This window comes from Acanthaster planci, linkage group LG12 (genome assembly GCF_054643075.1).
Source record: "Acanthaster planci isolate LZ-2023a linkage group LG12, COTS_SCS, whole genome shotgun sequence".
NCBI classification, from domain to species: domain Eukaryota; kingdom Metazoa; phylum Echinodermata; class Asteroidea; order Valvatida; family Acanthasteridae; genus Acanthaster; species Acanthaster planci.
In genome coordinates, this window is record NC_141788.1 from 12299715 (window position 1) to 12320892 (window position 21178).

The 21178-nt window shown below is 43.6% G+C and overlaps 1 protein-coding gene across 12 annotated transcripts in view; it reads left to right on the top strand.

Annotated features, from left to right (window-relative positions):
* LOC110988048 (terminal uridylyltransferase 4-like) overlaps positions 1-21178 on the top strand; it is a 179533-nt gene that overhangs the window by 113577 nt on the left and 44778 nt on the right. For all 12 annotated transcript variants that reach the window (XM_087144097.1, XM_087144094.1, XM_087144096.1 and 9 more), the window contains 2 exons: positions 2106-2331; positions 7035-7126. In XM_087144097.1, coding sequence (XP_087000223.1) covers positions 2106-2331; positions 7035-7126 — 318 coding nt within the window. The remainder of the gene's footprint in view (positions 1-2105; positions 2332-7034; positions 7127-21178) is intronic.

Sequence of the window (21178 nt, forward strand, 5' to 3'; positions counted from 1 at the left end):
GTTAAATGACTAGAGGGCCCCAAATATATTCATTGAGTATTAGTTTTGGCCATGCTGAAGTTAATTCCTCAGCCTCAGAATAGTTTTCTCAGGCTCGATTTTCTTTCTAGCCTTAGAATGCTTTTTCACACAAGAAACTCAAAATATTTTTTTCAGACTCGGAACATTTTCCAAAGACTCAAAATTTCGGACCCAGGCATATCTAAAAAAAAATCTCTGCCCTGGGAATATTTCTTCCCACCCCACGATATTTTTTCCTGCATCAGAACTTATATTTCATCAGGCTTTCAATATTGTCCACAAGACTCGGAGCTTTCGCTGGACTCAGAATACTTTCTCAAGACTCAGAATATTTTATCCCAGCACTCAAGAATATTTTACAGAGCTCAATACATGTACATGTATATTTTATCCTCCCTTTAGTTGTTTACCCAGCCACAGATATTTTTCTCGGACTTAAAAAATGTTTCACCAGACTCCCAATATTTTCTCAGGAATATTTCTCCTGGTGTTAAGAAGAATTTTCCTAGATTCAAAATATTGGATGCCAATAATATTTTAACAGGACTTAAATTAATTATCCCCAGCCTTAGAGTATTTTCTGCCCAACAATTATCCCCATTGATTCATTTATTACATTGCTGTAGTAAACCCTTTTGTTTTGGTTTGAAATTCTGACTTGCGTCCTTTGTTTTGTATTAATTCAATTTCTCGTGACTTCTCCCTTTGAAAATCCTTGCTTAGTTCTTTTTTGGTCGTGTGAGTTCCCCCATAACTGTGCCATTTTTCCAGGGTACAAGTACGTGCTGCTGTGGGGAAAAAATAGCACCACACATGATCCAGGTTTGGATATTAAAAGTAATGCTGAGATGGGGTGGACTTGATGGGGTTGAATGCACAGAATGAAAATAACAAGTACGCAGCGGGGCCTGGAAAAAAATTAAACCAAATTAAATGCTGTTACAGGAAGGAACATTTTTGTGGGTTGCCTGCCTGGTATCAATACGTGGTTGGGCAGGGAAAAAATAAAAACCACATGTGGTCCAGGTTTATAGATAAAAAGAAATGCAGAGACGGGCCTTGTCAATCAAAAGACCCAGCCACTAAAAAAGACAACAGAACCCATTACCTTGCAGAAATATACATTTTATTTGGTAAGTCGGTTGTCAGTCTTTGTTTAACATAAAAAGGTCTATAAGGAATTTGTTTGAAATAGAATCTCGTTGTTAATCTTGTCGATCCTCTGTCCAAATCAAAAATTTACATTTCGGAAATAGTTTGTAGTACATGTATCTCCTGCTCACAGGATACTGACCACATTTCACTTGCATTTGAAGTCTATTTCAGCTGAAAACAGACTGATTAATTTTCAGATCTGGATGTACAGAAATGACTGTACTCAGACCATGAAATTCAATCCGACCTTTTGATCTGCTTCAATTTCAAAGACTCAAGATACTTTTCTGTGTTCCCTTCCCACTGTCCCTTGCTTGGAACTTGGAACGTCCACAGGACTCGCTCTGTGGTCAAAATTGACAATGGACACCGGCGCACAGCGGCGAGCCTTGCGAGAGAGAGGAATTTCCCCGTTCATTCTGCTTGGTAACATAATGGTGAATTCACAATAGGGATATTTAATGAGCCGGAGACTGGTCTGGGTGCCATGCTGTGCCACTTGTAGAGGTTGGACAGGTGACTTGGAAAAATGCACCGTGAGGCGCAGCGGTGGCTCGCGGCACGCCAATTAAAATCTTTTTGACATTGTGCCTTATTTGTCATATTCAGCACTTCCACACACATCCATTGCAAAAGTCCGTAATAAGCCAGTTCAGTATTCCCACAGTGTATGCCCAAAATAAAGCATGTCTAAAGTCATTGGGACACACGTGAGATCTGTACCATCAGCTTGCCCTTAGGTGGGCTCATGAATGTGCCTTGTTCCCAAATGACCTTGCTTTCTGCAATACCCAACTGGTTCATTTGAGACAGTCCACAGTTGGTGACAACTTGTTCAGGAGTTTTAACAGTGAAACAAGCAAAGGAAAGATGGTGACAAGTGGATGTATTCTGTTTCATTTTACTGTTTAAAATGTTTGATATTACAGAACCATTTTTGGAGATGTGGCAACAAGGAATCTGTTGGAGAGTTGTGGCTAGGATTTCTGCGTTTCTTCACAGAAGAATTCAATATCAAAAAACACGTTGTGTGTATCCGACAGCATAAGCCACTCACACGTTTTGAGAAGATGTGGACCAGCTCTGCACGTGGGTATGCTATTGAAGATCCATTTGACTTGGATCACAATCTAGGCAGCGGAGTGTCCAGGAAGAGTAAGTTAAGTGTTATCTCCTTTAACCACTTGCTGCCGGGGGCAGTTATCAATGTTGATGATGCTGGTCTGGGATAATTATTTTTTTTTTCCATTTTTTCTGTTTTCAAAATTATTTAAAAATTCCTATCTTCATTTACTGGACACTAACAAACACATGAAGGACTGTCTGGTGCCCACTCTACCCTGACAGACAACATCTATTGACACTATTATTTCAACCAGGCCTGCCACCTTGTAAAAAGAGCCCAGATTTTGCGATGTTACGTAATATTCTTCTGTTCACAAACCTGGCTCAGTGCGCTGCTGACCTCTTTTCAATAGGGGCCAGATTAGCATGCAGCGGTGCTGTGTGGCTCATCGCTGCAGTGGTGAAGTGCTTTTGTCCCCAGTGGTAATCCGCTCACTCTAAATGCCCCAAATCCTGGTATACTGTTTCAAAACAAGGCTGGGTTATCTCTACATTTGAGAGTGAAAAATGTTGGTAATGCCCAGCAGCCTGGTCTTTTGTTCTGAATATGGTCTTTTGTTACAAGGCCCTGTTCCCTTTGTCCAAGTTCAGAGACCCTGGCCACGCATATAAAGCATACGTGATCCGGAATCCCTGGCAGGAAGTGGTTAAGGGGTACATTGATTAACCACTTGCTGCCGGGGAGCCCTGTGTCAAGCACCATGGGTTTATACGCAGAGCCGAGGTGCCCAAAATAGGACAAAAGATCTGGTCCCTTTAAAAAAAGACAGTACTGGGAACAAAAGACCTGCTGCTGGGAATTGTCATTTTTGTTGGGCTTGCATTTTTCGAAGGTAATCCGTCACTGTTTTGAAACAATATACCACTGTTTTGGGCATAGTGTGCCTACGGATTAGCACCGTGGACAAAAGTGCTCCAGGGCCCCATTGATGAGCGACAGCACCGCTGCATTCTAATCCAGCTGCATTTGAAAAGACGCCACTCACATTCACTGGGGACAAAGGAATTTATGCAACACCTCCCAATTCTGGGCTCTCTTTACACGGCGGCAGGCCTGGCTGAGCTTAGAGTAGCCACCAAACAGTCTGTCATGTGGGTGTAAATGTCCATTAAATGAAATGATGAATTTATGAAGAATTTTGAGCCAGCTAATCTTGAAGCCTTGATTTGTCACAGCATGATTTCTGAAATTACAGCTGAGAGCAGCAAAGCGTTGATATAAAATCTTCACCTGTTATAAGATCTAAATAGATCTAAGGCATATGCAGATTCATATTTTGTTTAGAAATTTAGGGTTGATAGCTAACTGTATATGTACCGGGCTTGGGGTCATACAGGTTTTGTGTCCAATTAGGTTAAAGGGCCCCATTAAAAGTGAGATTTAATCCTAAAAATGATTGTCCAATATTTTCCTCCACAACAGTATCCTCACACCCACTCTCCCCTGCATTTCCATTTTTAAAATGCTGGTGCTTTCGATTCCTTAAAAAAAGGAGGGGGGATATGTAGGATGTTTCATTATTAACATGGCAGGTAGGTGAAATGTTTGGGAGAATCATGCGTTGATGATAGAAGCATGAAATTGGGAGCACAGCTAGAGTGGGCCCCAGGAAATATATTTTGGCTATAGGGCCATAACAGATTTTGAATAATGATTACTAATGTCACAATTATGTATAGATGTAGGCTGTCAGCTTCTCTGCTGTTACAATATATATTGTTCCATGGAGTGGGTGGTTTGTGAAAAAGCAAGGGTGGAAGCTATTATGAGGACTGCCATATTGAATTCCTGAAAAAAGTCACAAAATACAGGAGCCTTCAGTGGCTGCACTTTACAGTAGAGTCTGGACATCAATTTTCAAAATTATGATGGGTTTCACAACTGGATTTGGGGGTGATCATTTCATTAGAAATATCTTCTAAAGTCAATGGTTAACCCCCAAAAATTGAAAAGAAAACAGTAAAAATGAGGAAATGAGCTTTGATTTTATGTGTGTCTCTATTACCCAAAAAGCTTGTGGGCATTTTCCTTAATTTTTGACGTGATGGTATTTACATGTATCACTGTTGTCTATGGTCTGCAACCATATAGTATTTTTGGGAGTTTTAATAACACTAATATGTGCAGCTTGTTAATGTACAATAAAACAAGTAAATTCAGGTGGATTGATACCGTTACCATGTGACTTAGAGAGAAGTTTTCACTTTGTTGAAAAATAGCAAGGAAGACCAGTCTTTGCAGTCAAAGTTCATGGACCAGCCTGTTAATGTTAGTTTGTTGGAGAGTTTTAAGAAGATTTCTGCTTTGAAAACGGGTATTTATGAGGGGAAGAAAAGGAGTTTGTATCAAATTTCAATAGGGTCAAGCACTCCTAAGTTTAAGGTATACAGTGGAGTGTCGCTATACCGAACACCACTATACCAAACATTCGGCTGCACCGAACACCGTCCTTTGCTCCCAGTAGTTTGTGCACAAAACCTACCGAACATTATGCAGTTGCAAATCAACCGAAATTCATCACAGCATGTTTCAGAGATCGATCCTGAGCGGTAGCTTCACAATTTTTAGGATTAACTAAATGTCAATTTTGTAACTAAAGATTTAATAAAAACACAAATAATTAACAGATAATTTTTCTAGAAACCTCAAACATGAATACAACAGCAAAACATCATGAAAACAGCAAATCGTAGTATCACAAGAGGGTGCACTCCAGTTAGACAAAGAGGGTGCTATTCAACATGGCAACGAGAGGTTAGGCAGTTTATTTCACTGTACTGAACGACCGGTGTACCGAACACTTAGCGTGGACCCCGTCGTTGTCGTTATAGCCACATTCCACTGTATTCATTGTTTGTTGGAGAATAAAAGCTTCTTTGAGCTAGGATAAATTTATAGATTGCTTCTATACTGGCTTTAAGCAAATTATACATACTAGTAGGGGTACCATTGTATGCCCATGGGATCAAACTGCCTGGAGTTTAAATTCTTTCTCTTTTGAAAAATACACATTTAGGGAGTAAAACCTAGTTTGTTTGTTTTTTGAGAGTGGTTGAAGAAACCTTGCTGGTGGACAGAGTGGACAGAAGAGTATCTTCAAAAATACTTGAGTTTGTAAACCCCCATAACCACAAGTTAAAAATTTAATGTCTTTGTGTCTTTCCAAAAGTTTGCAAAGAAGCAGCAGAGGAAACATGTTTTGGGGGAAGGTGATTTCTAGTTGTGGAGATCTGACTCAACCCATTCCCAAATGTATAGACTATATTCCACTTTCAGTTGTCAAGTTACAGAACACTACATGTACTGTGATACCAGTCATGTGCTTGAGGAATGAAGCACAACACTGAAGCAGAATAGCCAGTAAATTACACTGGATATTATCTCTATATGTACATGTACAAACTGCCGACACAAAGAATGAATAGCATCGAGAGGGCACTTTGGATAGCGAAACCAACTCGAGAACATGCACGCTGTCTTCTGAAACTTATAATATACCAAAACATACTTGGATTCAATGAAAAGTTCCTCAGACAGAAACTAGGTGTGGCCCTGGGCAACAAATGTAGCCTAGGAATAGAGTTATATGATCTAACCCTGTTCAAATATGAGAGAGACATCATCCTCCCAAACATTTTTTAAATTGTGAGTTGCATGAGATACAGGGACGATGTATTGATTACTAAAAGGAGATGCCTAGGAACTTAGCCAGACACATAACAAAATTCTTCCAACCCTGAAGTTTATTTCTGAAATCTCTACCAAATCGCCTTTCTTGACTTCATCATCTACAAGGGTGAACAGTTCCAAAAAATGGAACTGAATGCCCAAGTCTCTGCTAAAAACTGCCACATTTCAATGTCTGGCTCAATGTCTGGCTCATTCAGCCAAGTCTAAATTGGTATTTGGTGGGTTGATTAATGGAGGAACAATGAGGTACTACCACATTTTTACATGTGTAAATAACTTTGAGGAAAAGGTTTTCAAAAATGTAGTTGCTAAGAAGAATAAACATGAAACATCATGACATCACTCTTTGTTTACATGTGTGCTTTCCTATGGACTTGATGGATCATTTCCTATGCTCGATGCCATAGGAAGACATGTAAACAAAGGGTGACGTCATTATGTTACAGGTCTGTTAATCCTTCCCAATGATGTTGTACTCTAGGCATGTTAACCACTTGCTGCTGGGTGCTTTTAAAAATGCAGTGCGCACAGAGAGATTTTCAAGATTTTCAGTTTTTTAAAATTCTTTAAAAATTAATTTTATTTTAAAATTCAGACTGAAGGTCTTGTGTTGGTCTTTGTGTTGTCTTGTGATGGTCTTAACTAGTCTCGGCTGCAACACTGGTATTACAAGCAGAATTTGAAACCAAAAACTTTTGTTCAGAAAATATGTTGAGAGGAATGTTAAAAACAGAGCAATTAAATAAAATTGTAAGAAATCAGTTTGTGACTTCATCATGTTGTCATCCTAATTTTCATCTTTAACACATTGGTTTGTGTCTGAACCAAGATTTACCCAGATAAGATTCTTGAGATAGAGGCCTGCAAAGAATTCAACTTTTAGGGTTTGTCATATGAAAAGTGATGACATCATCATGACATCATGCTTCAAGGACTGTGTTTGCTCTTAGGTCTTTTCCTTAGGTGAGTTTCATGAAAAACTTAAGAGTATTGTTTCAGATAGGTCTGCAAACTGTCAGTGTGTTATTATTTTCTTTTTCAGTGACAACGTTTATTTCGCAAGTGTTTATTAATGCAAGGGAGCGTTTTGGTATCCCAAATAGAACCGTGAGCTCCAGAAATGACTTCATACATGTAAGTATCCTTTGACATGAGCATTCATCCTTAGCAATATTACTCAACTATTCAATACTATATGGATTTCAATATTGCCAATCTTTATTGTTGGTCATGTCAAATTAGTGTAAGTTTAGGCATTGAGAATTTCTATAAAAACACCAAAGCGGTGTCTAGGACTTTATAAACAGTGCTATAACAAATATCACTATACTCAGCATTGGGAAATATGGAGCATTCTCCTTGGATCTACAAGTCCCCCCACTCACTTGTATGAAACATTAAAATGTTTACTTAGAACTTCTGATAATGACTTGAAATCTAAGGTTAAATATGTTTTTCAGGGGGTTTCGACCAACATGTCATCCACATCATGGGTACATACAAATAGAGTAGGGATGGACAATAACTCAATAGGACAATATTGGAATCAGCTACTTTTTGAAAGAGTACCAAATAAAAAAAGATTTTCCAACCCAGAGTTTGGTTGGAAACTTTGGTTTTCCCAAAAAACTTTGTAGATTCCCATCAACTGATTAAAACTAAACTCATTTTGCTGCAATGAAGTGAGGTGTCAAAACCCAGAGCTGAACCTTTGTGAAGATTTCAAAAACATTGAATACAACCATTTAAACATCTATCAACAAAGTTGATGCTCCAAGTCCAGAGATTCCTGAGTTTCAGTTTTCAAATGGAGCGCTTCAGGTTCTCTTAGTGAATTTCTAAGTAGTCTTCCATCTTATGCAGTGTCCATAGACCACTAGCAGAAAGCATCCTCGCAGCATGATGCTTTTACCACCGTGCTTTAATATGGGTATGGTGTTCTTCAGTTTGAAGGTCTTTACCTTCTCTTGCCAAATGTGCTACTGGTCAATTGTAACTGAAACTTTCAACTTGATTCTATCAGACCAGTGGACACTCCGCCAGATGCCTCTGTCTTTTTCCTTGTTTTATCTTGCATATTTTGACCTAGTTTGGCAGTAACATTTTTGAGTGGCTTTGTTTGTGCTCTGCAGGCTCTTAGCCCATTTCAGTGCAAGACTCTGGAAAGTGGACAATGACACTTTCATGCCCAAAGCTTCTTATTCTTGGCATAGGTGTTCTGACCAATCTTGAAAGGTAGTTGGACATCGCTACATGTACTGCCTGTATTTCTGCACAATCATATTTACAGTACCATGCTACTTCTAGTTGCCTGTATGACCCCTAGAGAATCCCATGACTTGTGTAACTGAATAAGGCTCATCCTCAGGTCTTAAACATTCCTTTCCTTAACAGCAGCCATGAGTGGCTGTTGCTTCGATGCCCCAATGCACTGCCCACAGTGTCCCTTGAGAAAAATCAAATTTCATGGCTTAGTTGGCAGAAATGTTCTTCGCATAGTTATGGATGTTCATTTAAATGATGACGACATCTCCCCCAGTTGGATAGAGAAAAAAAAAATGGTAAAGATGGTACGAGCGCCTCTGATGACTCCTCTGGTGGCTACGTAGCCCAAACTCCGAAGCGCAGTGCCTTCCACAGGTGGGACAAGGGACACCATCCCTGGAGAAAGCCCCTGGTACGGTCTCACATGGCGTTGGTATCGTTGTTCCTCACGTACGCGATTGTGTGTAGCCTCAAAGTGATCCACAGCCTCATGACTTGCAGTCCGACACGTGTTCCAGTCCGCGGCCAGCTGCTCCAGCTGGGAAGGTTGAACCCCACACTTCTTCAGGGTGGCCTTGAGATGGTCCTTAAACCTTTTCTTCTGACCTCCAGCGCTGTCTTGACTAGTAGAAAGCTCACCATAGAAAAGTGTGTGGGGGAGTCTGTCCTCAGGCATCCGGTAGACATGTCCGTCCAACGGAATTGCCGTTGAATAATGAGGGCCTCGACACTGACACAGCCTGCTGATTGGAGGATGGAGACGTGTGGAACACGATCTGCCCAGGTCAGCCCGAGAATACGCTGAAGACAGCAAATATGAAAAGCCTCAAGACATCTGATGTGGGCTCTGTAGATGGTCCAGGCTTCACAGCCATAGAGCAAGGTGGAGATGCAGATAGCCTTATAAACAGCAACCTTTGTAGAGATGGTAATACCCCGGTTGAGAAACACTTGGTGTGACAGCCGGCCAAAGGCACTGGAAGCTTTCCTTAACCTGTTTTGGATCTTCCCATCAATACTGCAGAATGAGCTCAAGATGCTTCCAAGGTAGACAAAGCTGTCAACTTTGTTGATGTTCTCCAACCTAACCCGAAATTGCATATCAGGAGGGAGGTCTTCACAGGACACACACTGGTGGAGCACTTCCATCTTCCTGGCATTGATGACGAGTCCAGAGCTGGCGTATGTGTCGGCCATGGTGTCAAGGATCCTTTAAACCTGCTGCTGAGTGGCTGACAAAGGCGGCATCATAAGCATATTGCAGATCAAAGATTGTCTTAGACCAAGTCATAGTCTTGGCTAGCAGTCGTCGCAAGTTATAGAGGCTACCATCGACCCGATACTGGAAGGTTATACCACCATTGAGATGGAGCTGGTGTCGGGAAAGGAGAGTCACCGCAACCAGGTAGATGTTGAAAAGGACTGGTGCAAAGACACACCCCTGTTTCACTCCAACTTTGACCTCAAAGGGCTCCAATTGCAGGCCCCCAACAACCACACAAGCAAATATTCCAGTGTGAAACTCCTGAAGGATCTTTAGAAACCTTGGGGGACATCCGCATTTGGTGAGGATGGTCCAGAGAAGGCTCCTGTTGATGGTGTCAAAAGCCTTGGTGAGATCAACGAAGGCAGCAAAGAGTTCATGGTGTTGCTCCCTGCACTTCTCTTGCAGCTGACGAGCCACAAATATCATATCTGTTTTGCTCATATCCTTACGAAAACCACACTGTGATTTAGGGAGGACTATGTTGGAGATGGAGGAAAGGAGGCGGGAAAGCATAACCCTTGCCAGGATCTTTCCAGCAACAGCCAGGAGAGAGATGCCATGGTAGTTGCCGCAGATGGATTTGTCCCCCTTCCTCTTGTACACGGTGACAATATTAGCATCCTTTCACTGCTGTGGGAGGGACTCAGCTGCCCAGGCGTCACAGATGAAGCAGTGCAGACGATGAAGGAGCACGGGTCTGCCGTACCTGAAGATCTCGCCAGGGATCCTATCTGGTCCAGCCGCCTTGTTGTTTTTAAGGCACTTAGCAGCCTGATGGTTATCGGCAAAGGATGGAGGGTTGTCCAGCTGAGTGATGGGTGACAGGGTGCTTGGGTCAATGGGGTTAACAAGGTTGAGGAGCTGGCTAAAATGCTCAGCCCAGCGGGCAAGAATGCCTTGGCAGTCCTTGATGAGGGTAGAGTTCACAGCAGATTTCACAGGAACTGAAGTGCCTCTGATCGGTCCGTGGATGGTCTAAACTGTGTCATAGAAACCATGAAGATCATGGGTGTCAGCAAGGCCTTGGATCTCATAGGCCTTGTTCCTCCACAAGTCATTTTTCATCTGCCAGAGACGGGTCTGTGCAACGGATCGAAGCTCAGCAAAATAGGCTTGGAGGGTGCTAGAGGATGGGTTATTGATAACGGCATCTTGTGCAGCATTCTTCCTCTTCAGGAGGTTGTGAATCTCTGTAGAGGTGTCATCAAACCAATCCTGATGACGTCTGCGAGTGTGACCCAAGACCCCAGTGGTGACCTCAAGGATTGTGGACGACAGAGTGTTCCATTGGTCTGTGAAGGATCCATCAGTGAAAGCGGTGGACTCGCTAGCTGCATTTATGGGCCTGGAAGCAGCACAAGACACGGAGAGAGAAGTTGAGGTAGAAACAGTCAGAGCACTGGCCAAACTCTCCTGCAATTGGTGCTTCTTGCTGAGATCCCGTAGGGCACCACAGTTAAGCCCTCGTCTGCCAGCTCTCTTTCGAAAAGGAGGACAAATCCTGAGCTTAAAAATGGAGCGAACTAGACGGTGGTCAGTCCAGCACTCGGCACCTTGAAGAACTCTGGTGATGGAGACGTCACTAAGATCACAGCGCCGGACTATAACATAGTCGATTAGGCGCCAGTGCTTGAAGCGGGGATGCATCCATGTGGTTTTAACCACTACGTGCCGGTGCATTTTTCAACGATGGGGATGCTGGGCCGGCATGACTGTCATTTTTTCCGTTTTCAAAATCCTTCAACAATTCATCATTCCATTTAACAGTCGTTTATAGCCGCACGGAGTAATCTTTAGGCACTACTCTAAGTTGACAAGTGACCTTCATTGACGCCCGAATATTTCAGCCAGGCTTGCAGCCTTGTAAACAGAGCCCAGATTGTGCGGTGTTATACAACTGTCTTTTGTTCACGAACCTGGCTCAGTGCACTGCTGACCTCTTTTCAATAGGGGACAGATTAGCATGCAGCGGTGCTGTGTGGCTCATCTCTGCGGTGGTGGAGAGCTTTTGTCCCCGGTGGTAATCCGCTTGCTCTAAATACCCCAAACCCTGGTATACGGTTTCAAAATAATGCTGGATTATCACCACTTTTGAGAGTGAAAAATGCCGGTAATGCCCAGCAGCCTGGTCTTTTGTTCGGAGTACGGTCTTTTGTTACAGGGCCCTGTTTCCTTTGTCCGAGTTCGGAGACCCCGGCCACACATATAAACCATACGGCTCCAATTTCGGAGTCCCCGGCTGGTAGTGGTTAAGCTTGTGAGGGAGCTGGAAAACTGTCACATAGAGTGAAATCTGCTGTACACATCCTAAGTTCCCATCATTGCTGCTGCTCTAAGGTGTTGCCCTGTAGGTTTGAAAAGCACTGAGACATTCTGATGCTGACCCCACCGAACAAAACCGTGTAGAAGGAATATGTTTCAACAGCACTGAAGACCAGACTATGGTCTGCTTGTACAGTATATGCACATACATGTGTTTATAAGGGTGTGATTACAGTTGGCTCTCCAGCTCTACACAAGCATTGGCTGGTGGATGTAGCCATAGCCCCGGGTGTAATGATACAGAAATATAAAAACTGACTTCAAGATACACTGCATGCATGGATACTTTGTGTATTTAACAAAAAATCAAATACTAAAAATGACCAAAATCTGCATTTCGTGAATTTATGGTCTGTCTTAAGTTCAAGGTTCTCCTGCAGGTCCAATTACACAGAGGAATTTATTGTTTTCGCATCCAGTTGGGGACAGCAAGGTACATCAAAATCACATGTGCCAATTAAAAACTAAGGTCCATTGAACTCATCCTACCAAGTTACTACTTGAATAAATTTCCTTTCATGCCTTTTGCCATTCACTAAAACTTCGATCAACTGATCCTCTAGTGCTACTATGTAGTGTGACACCGCCGCCATGTTCATTCTTTTTCTAAGTGCCATTGCTAAGGGATAAGCTATTGTGGGTATCTTCTAATTTTTTGAGTTTTCCACTTCGCTGTACCCCAGTAGTATCCTGATCAACCGTAACATATTAAAAAACTGACTGTCGCTAAACTGTGTCTTTTGTCCCTTAGTATGTCATTCCCCGATTCAAGTAATTTCTGTCGAGTGTTGTGACACACTTTGTTATTGCCCCCAACTGCATCATGACCCATTGTGTGCTTTTGTGCCTGTCATTTCTTTCTTTTCCTGTTAGTTTGTTTATGTACATACATCCAGGTTGCCCTACATTGATTCTCCGAGGAATTCCTTCACTGTAAAGTATTTATAGGTCAAACAGGCACCTCTATATCTAGCTGAGAGATAGGACAATCAGGGGGCTAGCTCTGTCCATTTACCCCATTTACTACTGCATTTCCCACCACTTGACCGGGGTGCTAATAACTATATCGGATACCCGGTCACTTGGGAGTTCGCCATCTGAGAAGCATGCAGGGCTGCTGACCAAGTTGACGTCGCCTTGGTTCCCCCTGCTGTATCTGTGTGGACATCGGAGCCCAACGGAGCACAGACCTGTTGACAGATAAGAGAAAGATGGGAGCCTACCATGATGATCCTCCACCTCTGGATGGTTCACCGAGCCCCACGAAGAGGTGACCCATGCCCCATCCATTGACCCAAGCAGCCGCTTCACGCATAAGCTCACTGGCATCCCAGATTAGTAAACCAGACAATAGCACTTCTCGGGCCATCTCCCCCTCAATTTCTTGGGCTGCCCTGGTGAATGCACCATCAGAATGCAGATCCTCCACCAAGTCTCTCCAGTCCCCACAACCTGGGAATCTGAACCCGCTGGCTTCCACATGCCCCACGTCATTCTGTCATCCGTTTTTTTCTTAGGCTCTCCGAGAAGAATGCTTCTGAATCCACTTCCATTGCCAGTCACCATGCACAGCCTCCTTCTGAATGTGGTCCGTAGATTGACCATTCTTCCCGCTGCTTCCGCCCATCCAGCCTCATCTGTGAACTCATCCACAGACTCTCCTGTGTGTGAGAAGCGTAAAACACCCTACATTTTCTTCTGCTAGGTCAGCTTGGAAGAAATCGCAATCTTCCAAACGTCATGACACTTCTTCAGCAATCACATCAGCTTTACAGTCCCTCTCCGAGACACTCTCCTTACTTGTCCACTGCCTCAATCTGAAGATGTCACCCTCTGCCACAGCTCCAGATCTTGATTCTTTACCTGCCAATCTACATCCTTGGCCTTTTCTTCCCGATGTGGACATGCATCAGCTTTCAGCGCTGGTTCAAATAATCCAGCAGACAGTCAATCTACAGTACATTGCGTTTGAAAGTTAACACCAAAATGGGAGAATTTTTTCATATTTTTTTCTCTTCCCAGGGAATTCCTTTTCATTTCACAAATTGTGACACAGTGTGCCAAAAGTGGGAAAAATTTTTCACACCTTTTCACACAAGTGAGAAAATATTTTTACAGATTTTCCCCAAAGTGGGAAAAGATTTTCATGCTTTTTCCCACCAAAAGGAAAAGATTTTCACAGATTTTAACAAGTGAGAAAAGATTTTCACACTTTTTCTCACAAGTGGGAAAAGATTTTCACACTTTTTCTCACAAGTGGGAAAAGATTTTCACTGATTTTCTCTGGTAGTGGGGAAATAATTTTGCAAGCTTTCTTCATTAAGTAGTATTTGTGCATGTACATGTAGACATCAGGAAGTTTTTGTTCTCTGTGGTTTAAAAAATGTGCATCTCTGAATATGGAAATTGGAGGAAAATCAGTCTGAGAGAAAAGTTCGTTAATTCTCAGGAATATTCATTTTACTTGAGGAAGACAGCATTAAAATTTCAACACAGTATGTTTCTCGGTTTTTAGCAAAATACAATGCGACAGGCAAAATCAAAGCTGCTATGGTGGAGGTTGGAGACCAACACTGAACACTGGTGGCATGTCTTCTTCTGCTCCAGACATGATTCAGGTCCTGTTTCTGCCCACTGACCAAAGAGGACTCCCAGTCTCGCCCTGCTTTTAAATGCCATGCAGCCAGACTGGAAATCTCAGTGTCAATTTTTCTAGTGCTACCTCGCGTATGTTCGGTCCCCATAAACTGTGCATGCATTTAGTTTGTGTATTCATGCATGCGCAATAGTGACATAATGATCGTCGGCCTGAAAAATTATTCTAGCACACGACATATGTTGCTGGTGACCCATGTGGGGGATTGTACTGCCATTTCCCTTGAAAACCTCGTGTGTGAATAAATCGCCAAGAGACTATCAAATGGTGACATCTAATAGCTTCTGGGGAAAAAGATTGCCGGAAAAATATCAAAGAAAGTGGAAAACACAAATATTTAGACAAAGTGTACTTATGAAAAATGTTCGTTTTTTAAAATAGCTTTGTATCTAATTGTCAAAATTTTGCCGAGTTCACTTTCAAATAACTTTGATGCCACATGAAAGACTAGTAACTCTTATGTACAAAAAAGGTTATTACTTCTAGGACGAAAACAGTTTTTGAAATTCACTTCGTTTTTCATTGGGACCCATTTCATCATTTTCCATGTTTTTCAAATTACTTAGTACCCAATTTTCACACGTTTGTCGAATTCCCCTCAAATCATCGGTGATACTGTCTGGAAGACTGATTTTTTGTATCTATCAGTTAATTTTTTTCAAGATCAAGAGCTAATTGTCTAAAATGCAGTTCGTTTTTCGTGCTGATTCAAATTTCTGTGCTGAGTTTGGCAGTTGTCAAAAATGAGATGTCCGGATTTTGGGCATGTTGCACACATACGTACACGGACCTGGATATGAGTGCTTTTGGGTACGAATTGGCCCACTGCATTGCACGAATATGTACATGCACATGTACAATCAAGTCAAGTTGCCTTACTAAAAGCCACAAAAAACTTTCCGTTTCCATCCATACGTTTCCTTCTTTCATGGTACTTTCTCATTAGAGCATTCATGATGTTCCTCACTGTTCATTACTAGAGAAATGTCAGGGAAAACTTGGCAAAACCGAAAAAAAAATCCCCTCTAAAATGCTGGCTTTACTTCCAACTTCTAACTCTGTTTCTTTGGAGGTACATAAGAAAGACGGCCAAAAAGTTTGGTAGAAAAGGGATTTTTATCGTGTGTAGGTTATCAAAAGGGACTTTGAGTGTTTAAATACTAATCGGTGTGGAACTATGGGGGAAACAACTTTTTCTGAGCTTGATATTGATCGATTACTTTTGGGGTCCACCTGTCCGAGTCAAGAGCCATTTTAGTGGCTTCTGGCTATAGTGGGATTCAGTATGCACACGCACAAACTAAGTGAGGGGCATGAACATACATGACCTCTGAACCATTCTTGCATGAAAAAGTTTTAATTTTTTCTGGTATTGACACCAAGGATTCCCAAAAAGTGCCCCAGGCACTGTAGTTTGCAAGCCTGAAGAAACCTGTAGAAAAGAGAAAGTGACAAGCAGTTACAGTTTTAGAGATGGTGGGAAAATCCCACGGGAATATTCTGGGTTAAACCCAGGGAATCAGGTAGGGACTGAAAACCCAATCCATGTGTGGACCGAGCCAGGAATCAGACGTGGACCGCAGAGGTGGAAGGCGAGGAAAGAACCACTATGCCAACCTGACTTCCCAAAAGTCCTCTCCAACATAAAACAATGGCGCCCACATGCAGGAAGAGGTCAGAACTACATGTACCTCTAGTTTCCCTGGAGTGACAGTTACCTACTGCCATAAAAGACAATGTCGCTGCTGACTCGGCCAAGTCTTCTGGCAAGAACTCCTTCAACAAAGACAAGGCCAACCTGGAACTTAGGGCCGGTGACCGTTTAGACCCGGTTTGAAAAGGGCCCCCCAGTAAGCTCACCCTGTTGCAAAAACCCCTTTCATACTGGCCTAGCTACTGGCCTGGAATGCTGGACTGGTTGTTGATCTCAAACTTCTCCATCCTGGGGTGTATTGTTTGCAAGTCCTGGTACATGTAATCTATCCCAGAAGGAACCTGCTTGTGGTTTTTAATCCTTCAGCTCTATACAATGTTTACACTAATCCGCTTAGACCCCTATTCATCTGTGGAAGCATGGTGGGGGAAGCCTTTCATCAGGGACTTTGAAATGTCGATGTGCAGACAGACCTGATACTGGCCTGGAGTAGCCTTAATACCGGGCAGGCATTATACAGGGTGGGCTACCCGGGAGCCCTTTTCAAACCGGGTCTAAATGGTTGCCGGCCCTTACCTTATTGAAGCTGGACAAGTCATGGTTTCCTATGTCCTGTGTGCTTCTCATCCTTGTTGGAGTACCTTTCCTATGCCTGTGAAGAGAATTTTCCTCTCTCTCCAGACCATTCTGCCATTGTGCTCAGAGCCCTGGATGTGAATGTTTATCTTCAAGCAGTTCTCGTAATTTCCTACCTGGGTACATTTTCTCTAATGAGCTAAAGCTGTCAAGGCGATGAACATCCCATATGAGGGCATGAAAGAGTTCAAGCAGTTCTCGTAATTTCCTACCTGGGTACATTTTCTCTAATGAGCTAAAGCTGTCAAGGCGATGAACATCCCATATGAGGGCATGAAAGAAAACCTTTAAAGACTCCCCTTGTACAGGAAAGACTTTCTCATAGGTCAGTTCATAGAGACGATGGAATTGGAGCTAAGCATAGTGAAACATTAAAAACTTAGTTTCCATGAACGTTCCCGGCCTCCTCCTGTCCAGCAGTTAGCTCCTGGTCGCTGTGCTCAACAGGTCAGATCCCTCCCTCTGCAATGTTTTGGTGACCACTTCTCCTTCCACTGCTTTTGTCCCCCTGGGCACCACTCTGTCCTCCCCTTCTCAGCACACTCAAACATCTCAGAAGGCTTGCAGACCCATTAGTTATTGATGTCCATTGAAAACAATGACAACGCTTCCCTCCACTTAAGAGAGAAAAACAGAATAGAAATCTAATGACGATGAAATGGGTACCTTTGATAACTCCTCTGGTAGCTACGGAGCCCAAACTCCGCGGCACAGCACCTCCCACTGATGGGGCAGGGGATGTCATCTGAAAGGGGGAACTTGGTACTGTCGCACGTGACATTGGTGGCATTGCTCCTCTTGTTCATGGATGCGTGCTTCTTTGGGCACTGGACTTTGGGATCGACTCACAGGCAAGTCCTATTCCGGTTATCAGCAGCAACACCATTGCAGATGCCCTCTCCCAAGGGTAAATTTATCCAGTGGAATAAACTCTGCATCGCAACCTGGCCAAGTCAATTATTGAGGCACTCAACAGACCACACCTCTTTGCCTTGCCAGGGAATGCCCAACTACCATTGTTCTGCACCAGACGCTCTTCGTGTCAGCTGGGAAGGGATACTTCCCTCACCTTCCCCCCCAGTAATCCTTATCCCATCAGTACTGTCCAAGATCGAACAAGAGTGTTGCCAAATCCTTTTTATTGCTCCGTTTTAGCCTCACCAACCCTAGTTTCCTCGGTTCGACCAGACTCTTATTTCAGGTCCCCCTCATCCTCCCAACCAGATCGGACCTTCTCCATCAACTGAAGTTCAACATTCTGCACCCACAGTCAGGAGACCTCCACTTGACCTCCTGTCCATTGTCCAGTGATCATTCCGCGCAGCAGGCCTTTCTGATGCAGCTGCCACAAATGGCCACAATGGCCACAAGGGGCCGATGTTGATCAACTTACAAGGTCTACAACAGCAGGATATAACATTTTACTTCATGGTGTGAAAGACAGGGTGTGGCTTCAACTGAAGCATGTATAACTGCAGTTGCAGTCTTTTATTACATTGGTGTATCCTTGCCAACCCCCCTCAGGGTACTGTGCTACTATGTTAAAGTAGCAACTGTTTGGGTGGAATGAGCATGGTGCTCCAAAAAAGGACTAATATGGCGACAGAAGGCTTACTATAATTGATTAAGTTTTCAGTGAATGGCAAACGGTGTAAATGGAAATTTGCTCAAGTACATGTAGCGACTGTTTGGGTAGGTTGTGCTTGGACAGTATGATTTTTCGTTTAATTTAACAGTGCCATTTGTAATTTACATGGATATCTCTTAACCTGAGCTATTTTTGCAGTAAAGAAATTTAGATTGATACAAAGCAGTGAGCCATGGGGGCATAGCCATTCTAGTTAGGTTTAGGTAGACATGTATTTGTTACAATGATTTTCAAGATTGGGTGGGTCTTACTTATTGCTAGAGCACCACTGCAGGGTGCCTTTAGGGAATGCAGACGTGTGTACAAGAATGGCCATGTGGCTGCCTACACTTGTGTACACTGATGACTTCTATACAGCTGGATCATTCCACATTGCTGACCTCCATCACTGTGGGATTCTGCAACATTGTGCAGACTAGTTACAAAAACTTTTGAAAATCTGTAACAGGCAAAAACAGGTTATTTAAAGAAATGACCAGTTGCACGCAATTACACTACGAATTTCTGCTCAGATAAAATGCAGTTTCTCGGTTAAAACTGGTGTATGCTGTCTGATCACTCAATTTAACCATGTTCATTTTCAGTTAAACTTGGGGTAGCAAAAATACAGGGTTAAAATGGGGTTGTTTTTGGAAACTGGTAAGGAGCTCTGCTCATTAACTCTGGAGTCAGTTTTGTGGTTTTTCAGCTCAGATAGCAAGGCCGGGTATTCGGGGATCTTCATTTGCTTCGTTTGTCAGGTAGGCGTGGCCTAAGACTACTGTCATGACCATAATGCTGCATAAGGCCTACTTCCGATCAGGCGGAAAGCTTTCGTCATGTTTGTATGATCAAGAAATAACTTTTGGTTTTTATAGCCGACAACACGATGAAGATGCACGTTGTGTACATGCAGTACACAAGTAGTATACTCAACGTTTCGGACTGCGTGCTCAATCCGTCGTCAGGAGACTGAAGAGATGCTGAAGATGGAGCTGTATTTAAGGTGACTGGATGCAGTGGGGTGTGACGAGGATGCTAGTGGTGGATGCGCAGCTGGGCGCTCGTGTGGGATGGGGTCCAGCAGCTCAGTGAGGTGTGTCAGTTGGGCATAGGTTAGGGCAGGGTGAGGTGGCTGGGTGTACAGGAGACCCATAGGCCGGGTTGGGGTGTCCTAGGGTATAGAGGACCCATTGGACTGGGAGGTGAGCAGGGGCTGCCAGGTGTCACTGATCGAAAAGCCAATGTCTTGGGGAACAGTGTCGTGCTTGAGAATCTCCAAGGCTTATCTGATGCGTCTTGGGTACCAGTTAACGATTCTGGTGATTAAGTGGGCTTGGTTCCAGTGGATGTGGTGGTCTTCGGAGTGGGAATGCTTAACTATCGCCGACTTCTCGTAGTCTCCCTTCCTGCCGTGGGATTGGTGTTCTTTGAGTCGGATGGGGAGGTCCCTACCAGTCTCGCCAGTATACACTTTGCCACATTGGCAAGGGATCTTGTACACCCCTGGTCGGTGGTGCGGATCTTGTCGGTCCTTGTGGGATGTCAGCATGCCGCGGATCTTGAGTGGGCTGTGTGGAAAACCTTGATACCATGCTTGCTCAGGGTGCGCTGGATGTGGTGGGAAGTACAACCTAGGTAGGGGAGAGTAACAAAACTAGGGGCCTTATCTAATTGGCTTTGAATATAGGAGGCCCTTCGGCCGAGAGGGGGATCTTGGGCTTGGGTCTTGAGCCTTGATCTGCTGAGGCTTGTAACTGTTTCGTTAAAGTGCTGTGGAGTTGTGGTTATGTTCTTCGTTGATGTGCTCCTTGTCGCAGATGTTGTAAGCCCTGCAAACAAGGGCTTGGTCGACGGACGACTTGATCTTGGGGTGATGGAAGGAGGAGCTGTTGAGGTATTTGTTGGTGTGAGTGGGTTTGCGGTACACCTTGCGGGAGAGATGGCCATCTTGACTTCTGGACACATCAACATCAATAAAGGAAATGCTGCCATTTCTTTCTTGTTCTATGGTGAACTGGATGCTGCTGTGAAGCCCGTTCAGGTGATCCAAGAAGTGTTGGAGGTTGTCTTGCCCGTGCTGCCAGATGACAAATGTGTCGTCAACATACCGGAGCCAGATCTTGGGACGGTCGTCTGCGGTGGCAATGGCAGTCTGCTCGAATTCTTCAATGAATATTCAGCTAGTACCGGGGATATAGAGGTTCCAGCTAACTGTTTGAAGAATTTGTCCCGCCATTGGAAGCTGGTTGAGTTGACACAGGTGGTGAGTAGGTTGTGGAGCTGGCTTGGGGTGAAGTCGGTGCGGTCCTTAAGGGTGGTGTCTGCCTGGAGTCGGTCTCTAGCTATGGTGGTGGCATCAGAGGTGGGGACATTGTTGAAAAGAGAAACGACATCAAAGCTGAGGTCTTGGATGATAGATGAAAACTGGTCCGAGTTCTTGATGTGATGCTGGGTCTTGCCAACCAGGGGATGGAGAATCTTGGCTAGATGTCTTGCGATGTTGTAGGTGGGCCCTACTATCACTTGTAGGCTTCTGCTGCAGCTTCCTCCCAGTTGATGCTGTAGGATCCCTGTGGGGCTCCCGGTAATCATCCAAGTTGAGTATGTCTGAGACCTAGCTGTCATACTCAAGTCAGTCCATGATGATTGTGGTGTTGCCTTTGTCAGCAGGGAGGATATGGATGGTCTTATCTTGGTGCAGAGACTTGATGGCTGACCGATCTTGTCTGGAGATGTTGGGCTTGGGTGTCTTGCGC